This window comes from Colobus angolensis, unplaced genomic scaffold (assembly GCF_000951035.1).
Source record: "Colobus angolensis palliatus isolate OR3802 unplaced genomic scaffold, Cang.pa_1.0 Scaffold70, whole genome shotgun sequence".
Taxonomy (NCBI): Eukaryota; Metazoa; Chordata; class Mammalia; order Primates; family Cercopithecidae; genus Colobus; species Colobus angolensis.
In genome coordinates, this window is record NW_012120710.1 from 5,110,664 (window position 1) to 5,124,112 (window position 13,449).

At 37.8% G+C, this 13,449-nt stretch overlaps 2 protein-coding genes across 2 annotated transcripts; both read right to left on the reverse strand.

Annotated features, from left to right (window-relative positions):
- Positions 1-378: 378 nt before the first annotated feature.
- LOC105501290 (platelet factor 4) lies at positions 379-1,662 on the reverse strand. The gene is made up of 3 exons (XM_011927157.1): positions 1,407-1,662; positions 963-1,089; positions 379-839 (listed from the first exon to the last, which is right to left on the reverse strand). The coding sequence occupies exons 1-3, from the start codon at positions 1,495-1,497 to the stop codon at positions 752-754; spliced, it is 306 nt and encodes a 101-aa protein (XP_011782547.1). The 5' UTR covers positions 1,498-1,662; the 3' UTR covers positions 379-751.
- Positions 1,663-5,820: 4,158 nt separating this feature from the next.
- Positions 5,821-7,828, reverse strand: PPBP (pro-platelet basic protein (chemokine (C-X-C motif) ligand 7)). Its single transcript, XM_011927158.1, has 3 exons — positions 7,594-7,828; positions 7,153-7,288; positions 5,821-7,010 (listed from the first exon to the last, which is right to left on the reverse strand). Exons 1-3 carry the CDS (start codon positions 7,739-7,741, stop codon positions 6,908-6,910), a joined length of 387 nt encoding a protein of 128 aa, XP_011782548.1. The 5' UTR covers positions 7,742-7,828; the 3' UTR covers positions 5,821-6,907.
- Between the last annotated feature and the right edge of the window lie 5,621 nt (positions 7,829-13,449).

Sequence of the window (13,449 nt, forward strand, 5' to 3'; positions counted from 1 at the left end):
GTAGATGCCTCTAGAAGCTGAGAAAGGAAAGGAAATAGATTCTCTTCTAGAGCCTTCAGAAGAAACATAGTTATGATCATACTTTGAGTTTAGCATGTTCAACCCACTTGGGATTTGTGACCCCCTAGAATTGCATGATAATAAATTTGTATTGTTTAAGCCACTGAGTTTGTGTTAATTTGTTACAGAAGCCATAGATAACTAATATACCAACATTGCAACAACTTCCTTTCTCCCCAGAGTAGAGCAGTGCCTTCCTGAGGGATGAATAAAAACATCAGTATGTAGTACCTGTCCTCGTTTCCAGAATTTGTGGGCATAAAAGCAGAGATTTATTTATTTACTTAGTTTTTTTAAAAGCCATCTAGTAATGCATAAGTGCTACTAATATTTATTGGCAAAGGTAATAATAATAGTCCAGGTAAATTGTAGCTATAAAGTACTGCAATCATGTAAATGCATGAATATGTATCAGCCAACATGTAACACCAAGCAAAATCAGTATTCAAACCTTCCTTCAAAATACTTTTTGCTTAAAATACCGGAATTTTTTTCTTCCATGAAATTATGTGTCAATACAATTTTTGCACTATTATTAAGAAGTATTTTGACTATACTACAACTTGATTTACTTTGTTTATTTAAAATCATAAGGATAACACAAATATCAGAGGTTCTTTCACAGTTAGATTGAAACTGGAAAAAAAAAAGTATGTTACATAGCAAATGCACACACTTAGACAGCTAGTAGCTAGCTCTCCAAAAGTTTCTTAACTATTTTCTTGTACAGCGGGGCTTGCAGGTCCAAGCAAATTTTCCTCCCATTCTTCAGCGTGGCTCTGGCAAGGAAAAGAGGAGATGTGACCTTCAGTCCTTGGGTTTGCAAATGGCATTAAAAAGGAGAGGGATGGGCAGAGGAGGCACGGAGCTGGGGCACTGAATGATACAGTGCAAGGACTCACATCAGTTGGGCAGTGGGGCAGTGGGGTCCGGCCTTGATCACCTCCAGGCTGGTGATATGCCTGGGACGGACCTGGGAGGTGGTCTTCACACACAGGCACTGCAGGTCCCCATCTTCTTCAGCTGCAGCTGAGGGGAAAAGGGAGGGGGTAAGAGCGGAAGAGGGGACGGAATGGTGACTCCATGAGTAGCCAGAGGTACTTTAGGGACTTTCTCCACTACCTTCAGCCTTCTTTTCCTTAGCCGTAAATCATACCTCCCTCAGACAGAAGTTGTGCTGACCAAGTGCGAGGTGCAGGTGCAGCTCCTGGCACTGTGCCCGGACAGTCAGCAGGCGCTCGGTTAAGTGTAGCTGCGATCATGATCCTAGAGGACTCCCCAGCCCCAGGGCTTCCCGGACTCCCCCTCGCCGCTGGCGGCCCTCACAGCCTTGCTTCTGCTCTCACCTCTGGGGAAGGCGATCACAACTGGCAGGAGCAGCAACCCCAGAAACAGCAGCACGGGACATGAGGCGCAGAACCGGGCTGCGGAGCTCATGTTGCGGCAGAGTTTCCAGCAGGATCTCAGTACGATGGGAAAGTCGGGCTGGGTCTCTGTGGCCAGTGACTCCTGAGCCTCACCAGGGGCGTTTCATCGCTGGCTGTCCTTCCAGTCCGGAAGCCTGAAGTGGACAGCCAGGAACTGCGGTGCGGAGACTTAGATACTGCTGGCTGTGGCCAGCCAAGATTACACAAAAAAATAAAGGGGGGCGGGGGAGAGAGAGAGAGAGAGGGAGGGAGGGAGAGAAAGAGAGAAAGGGGGAAAGGGGGAAAAAGGGGGAAAGAGGGGGAAAGAGGAGGAAAGAGAGAAAGAAAGAGAAAGGAAGAAAAGAAAGGAAGAAAGAAAGAGAGAGAAAGAAAAGAAAGAACGAGAGAAAGAAAGAGAGAGAGAGAAAGAAAGAGAGAGAGAAAGAAAAGAAAAGAAAAGAAAAGAAAAGAAAAGAAAAGAAAAGAAAAGAAAAGAAAAAGAGAAAGAAAGAAAAGAAGAAAAGGGCTCTGGGCAGCTGCCTTGGCTGGGACCTCCAACCTCAACTTACATACAAGCACATTTGTAGAGTTAGAAACAGAACTTGAGTCAGAAGAAGAATTTTTTGTGTGTTGTTTTAATAATAGAGTTCTCTGTTGTCATCACGCAACTTACACACTAGGCACCTTCAGGACCCTGACAGTTCTGTTTCCTTTCCAACCTCCCAGCTGCAACTACCAATGCTTACTACTGAGTTTGGTGGCTTTGTGTGTGAAGGGTGTGTTATTTGCAATTATTTTCTGCTGCTAATAAGTTTAATTTGTTCTCTAGGCAATGACTCTTTTGAATTTCACCTGAATGTGGAAAAATTCCCTAGTCTCTAGATGGGATTTACCAGGCTCCACCAACAATTACCCAGTATGCTGTGGGACGCAAGGTCTATCTTCCCATTACTTGTACTCTTGGAAAACTTGTGGAAGTAATATTTGAATGCATTCTTTTTGTAAAAGCTTAGTGCCTGGTTGTTTCTTCATTGTTTCCATGCTGAATAACAGTCCAGAAGAGAAGACAGGAAGAGTTTGCTAAGCCATGTCTCCCAGTGCCTTCTGTGTCTTCAGCCAGTGCCAGTGACAGGGTGAGGTGGGCTGAACTGTTGGCGGGGAGCAGTGATGGTTTCTGTGAGAGGATTCAGGGCATCTGGGAGTTGAATGTGAGAATGATGGAAGGTGAGAGTGGAGGGGATGCAATAGAATCCCACACAGGAAAGGAGAAGAGATCCCTGTGGACTGTCTTCCCTTCTCTGAAAAAGAATGACTTTGGCCCTTTATTAGGGCAGCATACACCTTCAACCCGCAGTCAGAGGTTCTCTGTCACACTGATTAACAGTGGTGAAGGGTGTCAGGAGACCACTGCATGGAAAAGCTGATATTCTAATACATGGTAGGACTGGACTTCTAGAGAAATATGCAATTTAATTGTAGAGTTGAGTAGTTTCTTCCTCCTACTGTCCCACCACCTGCCTTTTCAGCTGACTAAGACTTATTTATACTTCTGGAGTCGGATTAAGTATCAGTTCCTCAGAGGGGCTTTCTCTGACAACTCCATGCAATCATGTTCTCTTGCCTTTTTATCTTGCAGAGCTCTGTTTTTCCCGTTTCTCACAGGTAACACAGATGCACACACATGCACTCACACACACACATATTACACAGAGATACATATGTGTGTGTGTATGTGTGTATTTCATAGTGTTAAAAATGGTTTTGTTTCCTAAACTGGAAAACACTATGAAATCAGAGATTATAACATTTATCACTGTTTCAGTGTACTGGTATAGACTCAATTCAAAGTGCTACCTTAGCAAAGATGATGAGTTGAAAATGATGATGATGAAGTTTTAACATGCTCATGTATCTGCTCCTTCAAGCAATTGAAGCATACATAAATTAACATGTGTAATATATTATTGCAATTATTTGCCTACTTATCTGCCTCTCCTACCGCATAGTGATCTTTTCAAGTGCAATTCTCTGTGACTTATATACAATAGTGTAGCACATAACAACATTTAGGTCAATAATAGACTGCATATATGACAGTGGTCCCTTAAGATTATAATGGAGCTGATAAATTTCTGTTGCCTAGTGATGTAATCCCTACTGCCTCATGGTTGTAAAGTCATAGGAAGCAGTGTATTACTGACATGTTTGTGGGGATGCTGGTGTAAACAAACCCACTGCACTGCCAGTTCTATAAAGTGTATAGCACATACAATTATGTATAGTACACAATACTTGATCAGAATAACAAACAGCTATGTTACTAGTTTATGTGTTTACTACACTATACCTTTTATTATTGTTTTAGACTATACTCCTTCTACTAGTTACAGAGAAAACATTAACTGTGAAACAGTCTCAGACAGATCCTTCAGGAAGTATGAGTTGTCATCTTCTGTCTGTTATCATAGGAGATGGCAGCTCCATGTGTATTATTGCCTATGAAGACCTTCTAGTGGGGCAAAACAGGGAGTTGGAAGATAGTGATACTGATGATCCTGACTCCATGTAGGCCTAGGCTGATGTGAATTTTTGCATCTTAATTTTAACAGAAAAGTGTGAAAAATAAAAAATACAAAACAAAACAAAAAACAATTAGCCAGGCTCTATGGCTCACGGGTGTAATCCCAGCCTGAGAGGCTGGAGCAGGGGGATCACTTGAGACCAGGAGTCTGAAAGCAGCCTGGGAACCAAATGAGTCCCCTTCTCAATAACAGTTTTCAAAAATTAGCTGGGCATGATGGTGCACATCTGTAGTGAAGATCACTTGAGCCCAAGAGTTTGAGGCTATAGTGAGCTGTGATCATGTCACTGCACTACAGTGTAGGTGACAGAGAAAGACCTCATCTCTAAAATAAATGAATGAATGAATAAATAAATAAATACATAGAAAACAAGCTTATAGAATGACGATATAAAGAAAAAACATTTTTGTACAGTTGTACAATGTGTTTAAAGTGTTATTACAAAAGTCAAAATGTGCAAAAACTGAAAAGTTTATAAATAAAAAATTACAGTAATCTAAGGTTAATTTGTTGAAGAAAAAATATTTTTTAAAAATTTGGTGTAGCCTAAGTGTACAGTATTTACAAAGCCTAAAGAAGTGTACAGTCATGTCCCAGGCACTCACGTTCACTTACCACTTACACTCTGACTCATCCAGAGAAATTTGCAGTCCTACAAACTCTATTTGTGGTAACTGCTCTATACAGGTGTACGATTTTACTCTTTTATACCATATTTTTACTATATCTTTCTACATTTACATATGTTTAGATACACAAATACCATTGTGTTACAACTTCCTACGGTGTTCACCACAGTAACATGCTGTGCAGGTTTCTAGCCTAGGAGCAATAGGCTATACTATACGGCCTAGGCTTGTAGTAGGCTATACCATTTCGGTTTGTGTAAGCACGCCCTGTGATGTTCAAGCAATGGCAAAATCACCCAGTGATGCATTTCTCAGAATGTATCCCAATTGTTGAGCAAAACATGACTGTATTTATGAACGTCCTGTATCCAACACAATGACTGTTGCAGAACATTTTGTAATTCATGCATGTTTATTAATCTGAAACTTGAAGCCCCTTCTGAGTTAGCAGCAGAGAGAATGAAGGGGAGGGATGATTTTGCATATGGATGGGCAACACACTGGGTTTGTACAATCTTACACCCAGATTTTAATGTTTGCAGTGTAAAGGAATCCAGGTGGCACTGAGTGGCAACTAAATTACTCTTTCCCTGTATGTAAACAGAATAACTCAATACATGCACACAAAAACAGAAGACATCTGCATCTCAGGAGGTATAACCATGGTGTCAACACTGTGCCATGTCTCAGGAGCTGGTCTTGTCAAGTTTCAGTGGGAAACCACCAGACATAATGAGTAAGATGCCTGATATTCTATAATTATTATAGTACATACAATACGCTATTTATGTATCAAGTTGTATTATGTATGTGAATAATACTACGTTATATGTAATGTAATCTCTTCATTAGAGAAAGAAGAGTTGAGGAAAGCACTGTGGTGTGGCAGTTAAGAGCACAATTTGAAATTCCCACTCTGTTACGTACTTAGTTAGCTAAAAGTGGGCAAGTATTTTAAACTCTATAAACTTGATTTTTCTCTTCTGTAATGAGGGGGAGGATAATAATAATCACAAGAAATAATTACTAACATTTATATATGGCTTATTTGTGACATACATTATTTTAAATGCCTTAAATTTATTAACTCTTTTAATCATTCCATAAACTCTATGAGGGAGGCAATATTATTATCCCCATTTTTCCAGAGGACGTGCTTTTAACCAGATCATATCTATCTTTTAAAAAATTGTTTAGTTCATGCATGCAAAACACTTAGTATTCCTGGCATATTAAAATGATTAATAAATTGGAACTATTATCATACTACATTGAGAATGACACAGATCATCAATTTAGTAACTTTTGTTGGTCATACTGTGAAATATCAAGTATACAAAAAAGGAAAATTAAAGTTTTTTTCCCCAGCAATCCTGTTAAAATTAATAATAGATGACAACAAATCAATAGCAAATTTTTATTTCATGTGAATATTTTTGTAAGAATAGTGTGGGTATAAATTTTAGGGTTTAAAAATGAATGAAAGTTCTGTTGATTTAAAAAGTAGAATTTAGAATTAAGAGTCTAGTAAGGTTGAAGTCCTATATTGTACTTATTTATAAAGCTTATTCTAATACTAGAATTGTAACTATATAGATATGTTAATTCATTTTCATCATGTATTTTTGTTCTACTAGTGGCAAATACATTCACTTTAAATTAACCACAGATTATAAGACTCATATTCACCAATTTATTATTTTAAGGTTTGATGGCTAAAATAAACATCAGAATAAACTTTCATGGAGTATTTTAAATAAGACATCCTAGGACTAAGACACTGAGAAACTATATTAAGTTCCTAAATATATTAACAAAAATGTATTGAGCAAATATTCTCTGCTGGGCTCCATGTGATTCCTATTATCATTGCCCATATGATATCTAATAATCTCCATGAGTATTTCTAATAACTATAAAGCAGAGCAGGAAAAATCAACTAAGCTGTGTTTAAATAGAAATTTTTAAAGAAAAAAATGCAAAGCACAGTCCAATGTTTAGCCAATAATTAGAGAGATGAAACCAGGCTTATTTATTTTCATCTTCCTTCTGCCATCTTTTAATCAACCTTCCCAGAATAAAATGTGATTTTTAAGAGAGAGTGAAACACATATCCAAATTTTAATATAGTAAGAATAGGTATCCCGAATAAATGAGAACTCTAGAAAATCAAGGCTTCAAAATTCTACCCTTCCTGGGAGTTAAAGAAGTTTGGTAGAAATGGAACAAATCAATCAGCGGATTCATCACCGGCCAATTTTTTCTGTACAATTTTCTTAATTCTGGGAGCATCTGGGTCCAGGCAGATTTTCCTCCCATCCTTCAATGTGGCTCTGCAAGAGAGAACAGGGTTATCTGTTGGTGTCCTGGCCTGAATATCAGAACTAACCCATGAGACTGGAGGAAACGAGTGCATATGTAGATGGAGGTAAAGGGTTTCCCTGATAAAGCAATAGCACAGAAACAGCAACTTACATCACTTCGACTTGGTTGCAATGGATTCCTTTCCCGATCACTTCCAAACTTTGAATGTTTTTGGGATGAATTCCAGAGGTTGTCTTCATACACAAGCAGCGCAGTTCAGTGTACAAGTCACTGTCTAGACTTTCCTCTAGGGTAGAAAATGTTACCTATTGGTGGCCATGAATATTTTCCTCAGGTCCCTTATTTGCAGATTGAGGGTAATTGTGCCTCTCTCATAAAGCTATTGTGAATATAATCTGTAAAGCTTTAGTCAAGTGCCCAGCAGAATGCCCAGCACACAAGAAGTGAGAAGTGACCCCCCCCCGTGTGCCTCCTCCAATTGGAGTTGTTGATTTAATGGCACTCTCCAGCCCCAGAGGCACCAAGCTAGTCTTTCCCCCAGACACAGGTGTAGCAGAAACAGCAACAGGTGCAGGGAAGCAGGGCCTCTACCTTTGCCTTTCGCCAAGTTTCTCTTAGTTTGTCCTTTGGTGGAGGAAGCCAGAGCAGTCAGCAGCAGTGACAGAAGCAGCAGCACCTGCAGGGCATGAAGTGGTCTGGCACTGTTACAGGAAGGGTTGGTATCAAGTCTGAGGCTCATGGTGGAGAAGGCTGAGCTAGAGTTGTTTCCAGAGCCAGAAGACCGCTGAGTGAGGGTGAGTTACTGCCCACAAGTCTGCAGATAAGTGGCTTCCCATGCCCTGAAGATGTCATTTATATGCTCTCTCTCAAAGCCAGTAAGAAGGAAGAGGGAGGGAAGGAGGAAGTGAGGGTATGTGGTGATACACACATAAGCATTTGAAGCTGTGCCCAACCCAGAGAAAGACCAGAGAGGTCAAAATTGTTACTAAGTTGCATATTATGCATCACTTCACATTCCTTCTGTCCCTCTCTCAATACCTCTCTCTCTTACACATGTGTAAGAACTCCGTTCAAGAAGGTAAGAACTAGACTGAAATACTACATGTGTTTTCTTTGTGTGATTTATAACAATATGTCCTGCCATTTCTATAATGCAGTTTTTAGGCTTAATAAAAACTTTAGGAGCACCTGAAGGCACAAACATGTGGCCCTTGAAAGAGAAGGTTATCTTTCCTTGTTAGTGCCAAAGAAAGCAAATGTTCTTTTCATGGTTGTTGATAAATGGGACTGGTTTTGAGCATGTGAATAAAATAAGAGCTAATTACCATCAAAGGTTGTCTTTGGATTTTAGGTTGTTGGATTCTTTCTGCCTTCAATCTATATTATATTTTATAATTTCATCTAGAAACTACAAATGAAACTCATCCTCCTTTGTATTACAAAATGAGCTACTTGTTTCTACCACCTAAGAATACCTAAAAAGCAGGACCCAGCATATTTATTTTTCTTTTTATTTATAACAGAAAAATTATATCATTTATTGCAAAAGATTCATACCCTGCAGATATATTTGAAATAAAACACAAATTTATCTTCATCATTTCTCCACATTCCTACTCTTCAGTGGTAAACATTGGTAACAATTTTGCATTAGTTTTCAATTCTATCTGCATTTATATGCACACATGTATGTGTATACAGTGAGACATGTTTAAGACATAGAGATACACATATACATATAAGTATTGTATATGGATCGCTATACAGCTGACTTTTATCCTTCAGAAAATATGTGTTCAGTATCTTTTCATACCATCTTAATGTAGTTTTCCCCCATCCTTCTTAATGACCACATGACGTCCTATGGTAAGAACAATAGTTACTCAACCTTGCCTTGTTGGTGCCCTTCAGGGTGTTTCCAGTTTAGCCCTATTAGAAATTGTGCAAGAAATGCCTTACCAAACAAAATATTTGTTCCTGAATTCTCAGACCCAAATTAAATGTTTTGGTCTGAAATGCTTTAACCCTACAAAGAGAGAGAGGTGGACCTACACATTACATGTTGGCTTTGTGTTATTTTCTGGTTCTCTGTCCCATCTGTAACACTTGCTTCCTCAACTGAACCATACACTTTTGTAGGGAGTGGCATGTCCTGTGTTTCTTTGAATGTCTCATGTCTCCTATAACATGTAGGATGCTTCAATACAAAGTAGGTCTTACATAATTAATAAATCAATGAATTTGTATCACATGAAAGCTTGCCTATCCTTTCTAATCACCTGCAATTCCAAGCCAAATTCAACAGGACCCAAAGCAACTATACTATTTAAATTGATTTGGAAGCTTGTCAATAAAGAAGAGGCAGATACAAGTGGCCCTGGCAACAAGTTTTCTCCCTTTTACAACTATGTATAAGTCTCACAGAATATTATTTAAATTTTCCATATTCTTTTTTTACTTTTCATATCTTTAAATTTTAGAAGAAATACTTAAAATACTAAATGTTCAAAATTATTCTCTATCAAAAGGATGAATACAGTAATTTTTTTTAATCGTGGTTTTGTTTTCAAGCCAATTTTCCCTATTGTTTAATAGTTATCTACTATGTCTACTCAAGTTCTCAGGTCCTGTTTTTAAATGTGATATAACCTACAGACCACATTTGGCAGTTTACTTTAGAAGTAAGCAGACTTCCAAATTAACTCGCCTTGGAAATGTTTCGTGACTTGATGGTGACATTCCACCTCTGAGTAAAATATTTTATTATCAGTTCCTCAGGTGGTTGATGTACTAATTAATGTAGAACCTACTAACACTACATAGGACAATGATTTATTTCTAAGTTTAGCTGAAACAAAAAGTTTGATTGATTGTTTTGCATGTAGACGTTTAGCCTGTATGCTGTAATCTGCAAGTAATGATTTTAACTTCGGTATTGTACTCTCCCATGAAAAAGAAGACAACTCTGATATGAAGAGTTTTTTCTGCCTTATTTTAAGCTTTTCTATTATATAAAGCCCTTGTAACTTGTGAAAGACTCTAAAACACCCCCAACTTTGTGGTTGTGTCTTCCCGGGTCTATCTTCCCATTTGGCTTTCAATAAACATGTATAAAATTATTCTGCCTCACTAATCTTAGTTTCAGTTGATGAATGTATGTCTTATTTTTCTCCACCCCATTTATTTTTTTTCTTATAAATTAGAGTTTAGCAGTAGAACATATTTTATTGAAATTATTTTTCTCCCTGTCTCAACACAGAAATTTCTGGTCTTAAGCAAGCTTAAAGGAAGGGTGTAAGCTGAGAGTTCGGGGTCTTCTGAGAGTTGAGATGTGGAGTCAATTGCAGAGATAAGTTCAACAGGACACAAAATGAGGAGAGCAGACTTCTATTTCCTCCTGTGGGATAACTTTATAGGCTTTTGTCATTATTGAGTTTGAGATATTGTGAATTCTTAAGTCATATACATTTTCATTCAAACATAAGATCAAAGTCATTTCCAGAGCAAGATATAAAGGTTTTTTTTTTTTTAACACTATTCATAGTATATTTAATTTTCTGTTCAACCCCAAAATACATTGCTGAGAAAGTTTATTGGCCTCACTGTACACCTTTTTCTTTCCCTATTTTAACACTATCCAGATTTCTTTCCTTGTTCATTAGTAAGATTTCCTAAAAGTCCCCAATCTTTTTGAGGAAACTGTATGAAAAGTTTTCTAAAGTAATGATGCTTTTGACTGGGTTGATACCAGGAAAAAGGTAGGCTCTTTCCTACCAGGAAACCAACTAGTGGGTTGACATCAGGAAAGAGGTGACTCCAGTATCATGGAGTCATTGTCTTAATCAACGAATGTGGCTTGTTGCAAAAAACACATCGTCGGCAAAATCCATGAGGCAGTAGTAACAGATTTCTTGAGTCATCAAAATTTCATAAGAATGTCAGTCAGCATTTGATACAAAACAATATTTTGCTAGTTTTTATTAATTCAAAAAATATTGGTTAAGCATCAATTGATTGAGCCTGAACTTCGTAACAGATTTTACAAAGTTCTCTTTGCATAACTCGGTCATTTGATTATTTGTTTTTAAAAAATCAGGCCTAAAATATTTGTGTAAAGCAACAGGATATGAAAAATACTCTACTCTTGCTGCTATGATGACAACTGCCACCGTTAACTGCTGTTACTGTCGTTTGCATCATTCCCTTCCATTTCCACGCTGAGAGACACAGTACAGATGATGATAAACTGAGTGTACAAAACTGATTAAAAGATGTTTTTAAATAACTTATTCAGTTAAAATCATACAGTCATACAAAATTATTGTTTAAATAAATGCTAGAATTAGAAAAGAGTCATTTTGTTCCTTGTTTTTAAGATAACTTGACAGCCATTTTATTAATCTTACATTGTCATTGTGGGTTTGTGTATGTGTGTGTTGGGAGTGCTAAGTTATTTTAGCTCTTTCTTCTTTAAGTCATCTTATAAATAGCAGAGTCAGGAAGGAAGCAAGCAAATTATCTAAGACTCAAAGCATATTCCATGTTAGCTATTTTAAAAGAAAATATCTAGAGACATTGGAGGACCACTATCTATAAAATTAAGACATAGATTACTTCTTCTCTGCCTCATACAGAACATTTTTAACACGCATTTCCCAAATCCTTCTTTCAAGTACGAAGGAAGTAGACTACCACCTACAAATCAATCATAAAAGCAATTGGTACCGAAAATGCTAAGGATAGTACAATTTTGAGTCTGCTTGTTAAAGTATCTTCATCAATAAATGTAAAAGACTATCCATCAAAAGTTTTTCTGTAAGTGCTGAAACCAAATGTGCTTACCGTATAACTGTGAGTTGACAAGAATTGTTCAGTTGTTAATTGAGGTTTTACTGTATACTGCTCAGAGGTGAAGCAAGGGGTGAAAATGGGAGGAGAGTGGGGAGGGTGAAGGAGTTGAGGGGAAGGTATCTTTCTAGGTGCCATTATATACAATACTTCCAAGCTTTGCAGGACTCAGAATTTGTGTTTTAAATTACATTGATTAATAACATTTGTTAAATCTCAAATGTATGCAAGTTACCTAGTTTCCTTACATACTCATTCATTAAGGAAATTCCAACATAATGTTCTAGAGCCTGCAAACACATTAAATTGTTAACAAATACCATTAATTCTCTTTTGTTGTGTAATAAGCCGACCTCATAGTTAGTGGCTTAAAATATTAATTTATTGTTTCTGATAATTCTGTATGTTAGCATGAGGTTCTTCTGCTAAGCTCACTTAAGTGAGTGCAGTCAGGAACAGCTGAAGTGGCTGAAAGTAAAAAGTGGGACAATAGGGTGACAATAGTCAATGATGACTTAACTGTGCATTTTAAAATAACTCATAAAGAATGTAATTGGATTGTTCATAACCCAAAGGATAAATGCTTGATGGAATGGATACCGAATTCTCAATGTGCTTATTTCACATTGCGTGCCTGTATCAAAACGTCTCATGTACCCCATAAATATAAACAGCTACTATGAACCCACAACATTTTTTTAAGAAATAAGAAAAATAATAAAATAATTTAAAACAAAATTTTAATGGCTTGATTCACAGGAGAGGTAGTTGGTGTTGGCTGCTGGCTGCGATTTCTACTGGGGCACCTGGGTTCTTCTGCTACTCTTTTAAATATAATTATTTAACTTCTCACTAATAAGCAGAAATGAGGAATGGTGGGAGAGAAGGAGAACAGGCAAGGGGAGGGGAGGGAAGAGAAGAAGAAGGAAAAGCAGAGAAGGAAGAAAATAGAAAGGAAAAAAGCAGACAAGTCATGGCCCTTCCAACACCCTCCTCCTCTCATCCTTGTCTCCTCTAGTCTTCTGTCTTCTACTTCTTCCCCTCACCTCTTCTCCCCTTTCTTCCACTGTTCCTACTGGAAAATCTTTGTTCTGTGGAAAAACTGAGTATATTTGCAGCAGAAAACCTTAACTTAGACTGAGAGTTCCTCATCTTTGTAATTTCCAGATCATAAGGGTCCTGCAAAGGTAACAGGCATGTAAGAGGATTATCAATTAATATCAATAAACTAATATTTGATTGATAAATATTTATACAAATACATCATATATTCTGATAGTTATTATGTAATTGACAGAAATATATAGAGAGTATATAGTTTACAGAATTTCTTTAAAAGACTCCGGTGACTCGCTCCTATAATCCCAGCACTTTGGGAGGCCAAGGCAGGCGGTTTATTAGGTCAAGAAATCGAGACCATCCTGGCCAACATGGTGAAACCCTGTCTATACTAAAAATACAAAAAAATTAGCTGTGTGCAGTGGGGCGTGCCTGTAGTCCCTGCTACTCTGGAGGCTGAGGCAGGAGAATCGCTTGAATCCGGGAAGCAGAGGTTGCAGTGAGCCCAGATCGTGCCACTGTACTCCAGCCTAGGCAACA

Bases quoted from the DNA above. Each gene is read 5' to 3' on its own strand.
- LOC105501290 (XM_011927157.1), bottom strand. From the start codon at position 1,497: ATGAGCTCCGCAGCCCGGTTCTGCGCCTCATGTCCCGTGCTGCTGTTT. The intron at 1,090-1,406 runs GTGAGAGCAGAA...TTTTCCCCTCAG, and splicing joins TGTGATCGCCTTCCCCAGAG to CTGCAGCTGAAGAAGATGGG. The intron at 840-962 runs GTGAGTCCTTGC...TTTCCTTGCCAG, and splicing joins TGCCCCACTGCCCAACTGAT to AGCCACGCTGAAGAATGGGA.
- PPBP (XM_011927158.1), bottom strand. From the start codon at position 7,741: ATGAGCCTCAGACTTGATACCAACCCTTCCTGTAACAGTGCCAGACCA. The intron at 7,289-7,593 runs GTAGAGGCCCTG...TTTCTACCCTAG, and splicing joins AAACTTGGCGAAAGGCAAAG to AGGAAAGTCTAGACAGTGAC. The intron at 7,011-7,152 runs GTAAGTTGCTGT...TCTCTCTTGCAG, and splicing joins TGCAACCAAGTCGAAGTGAT to AGCCACATTGAAGGATGGGA.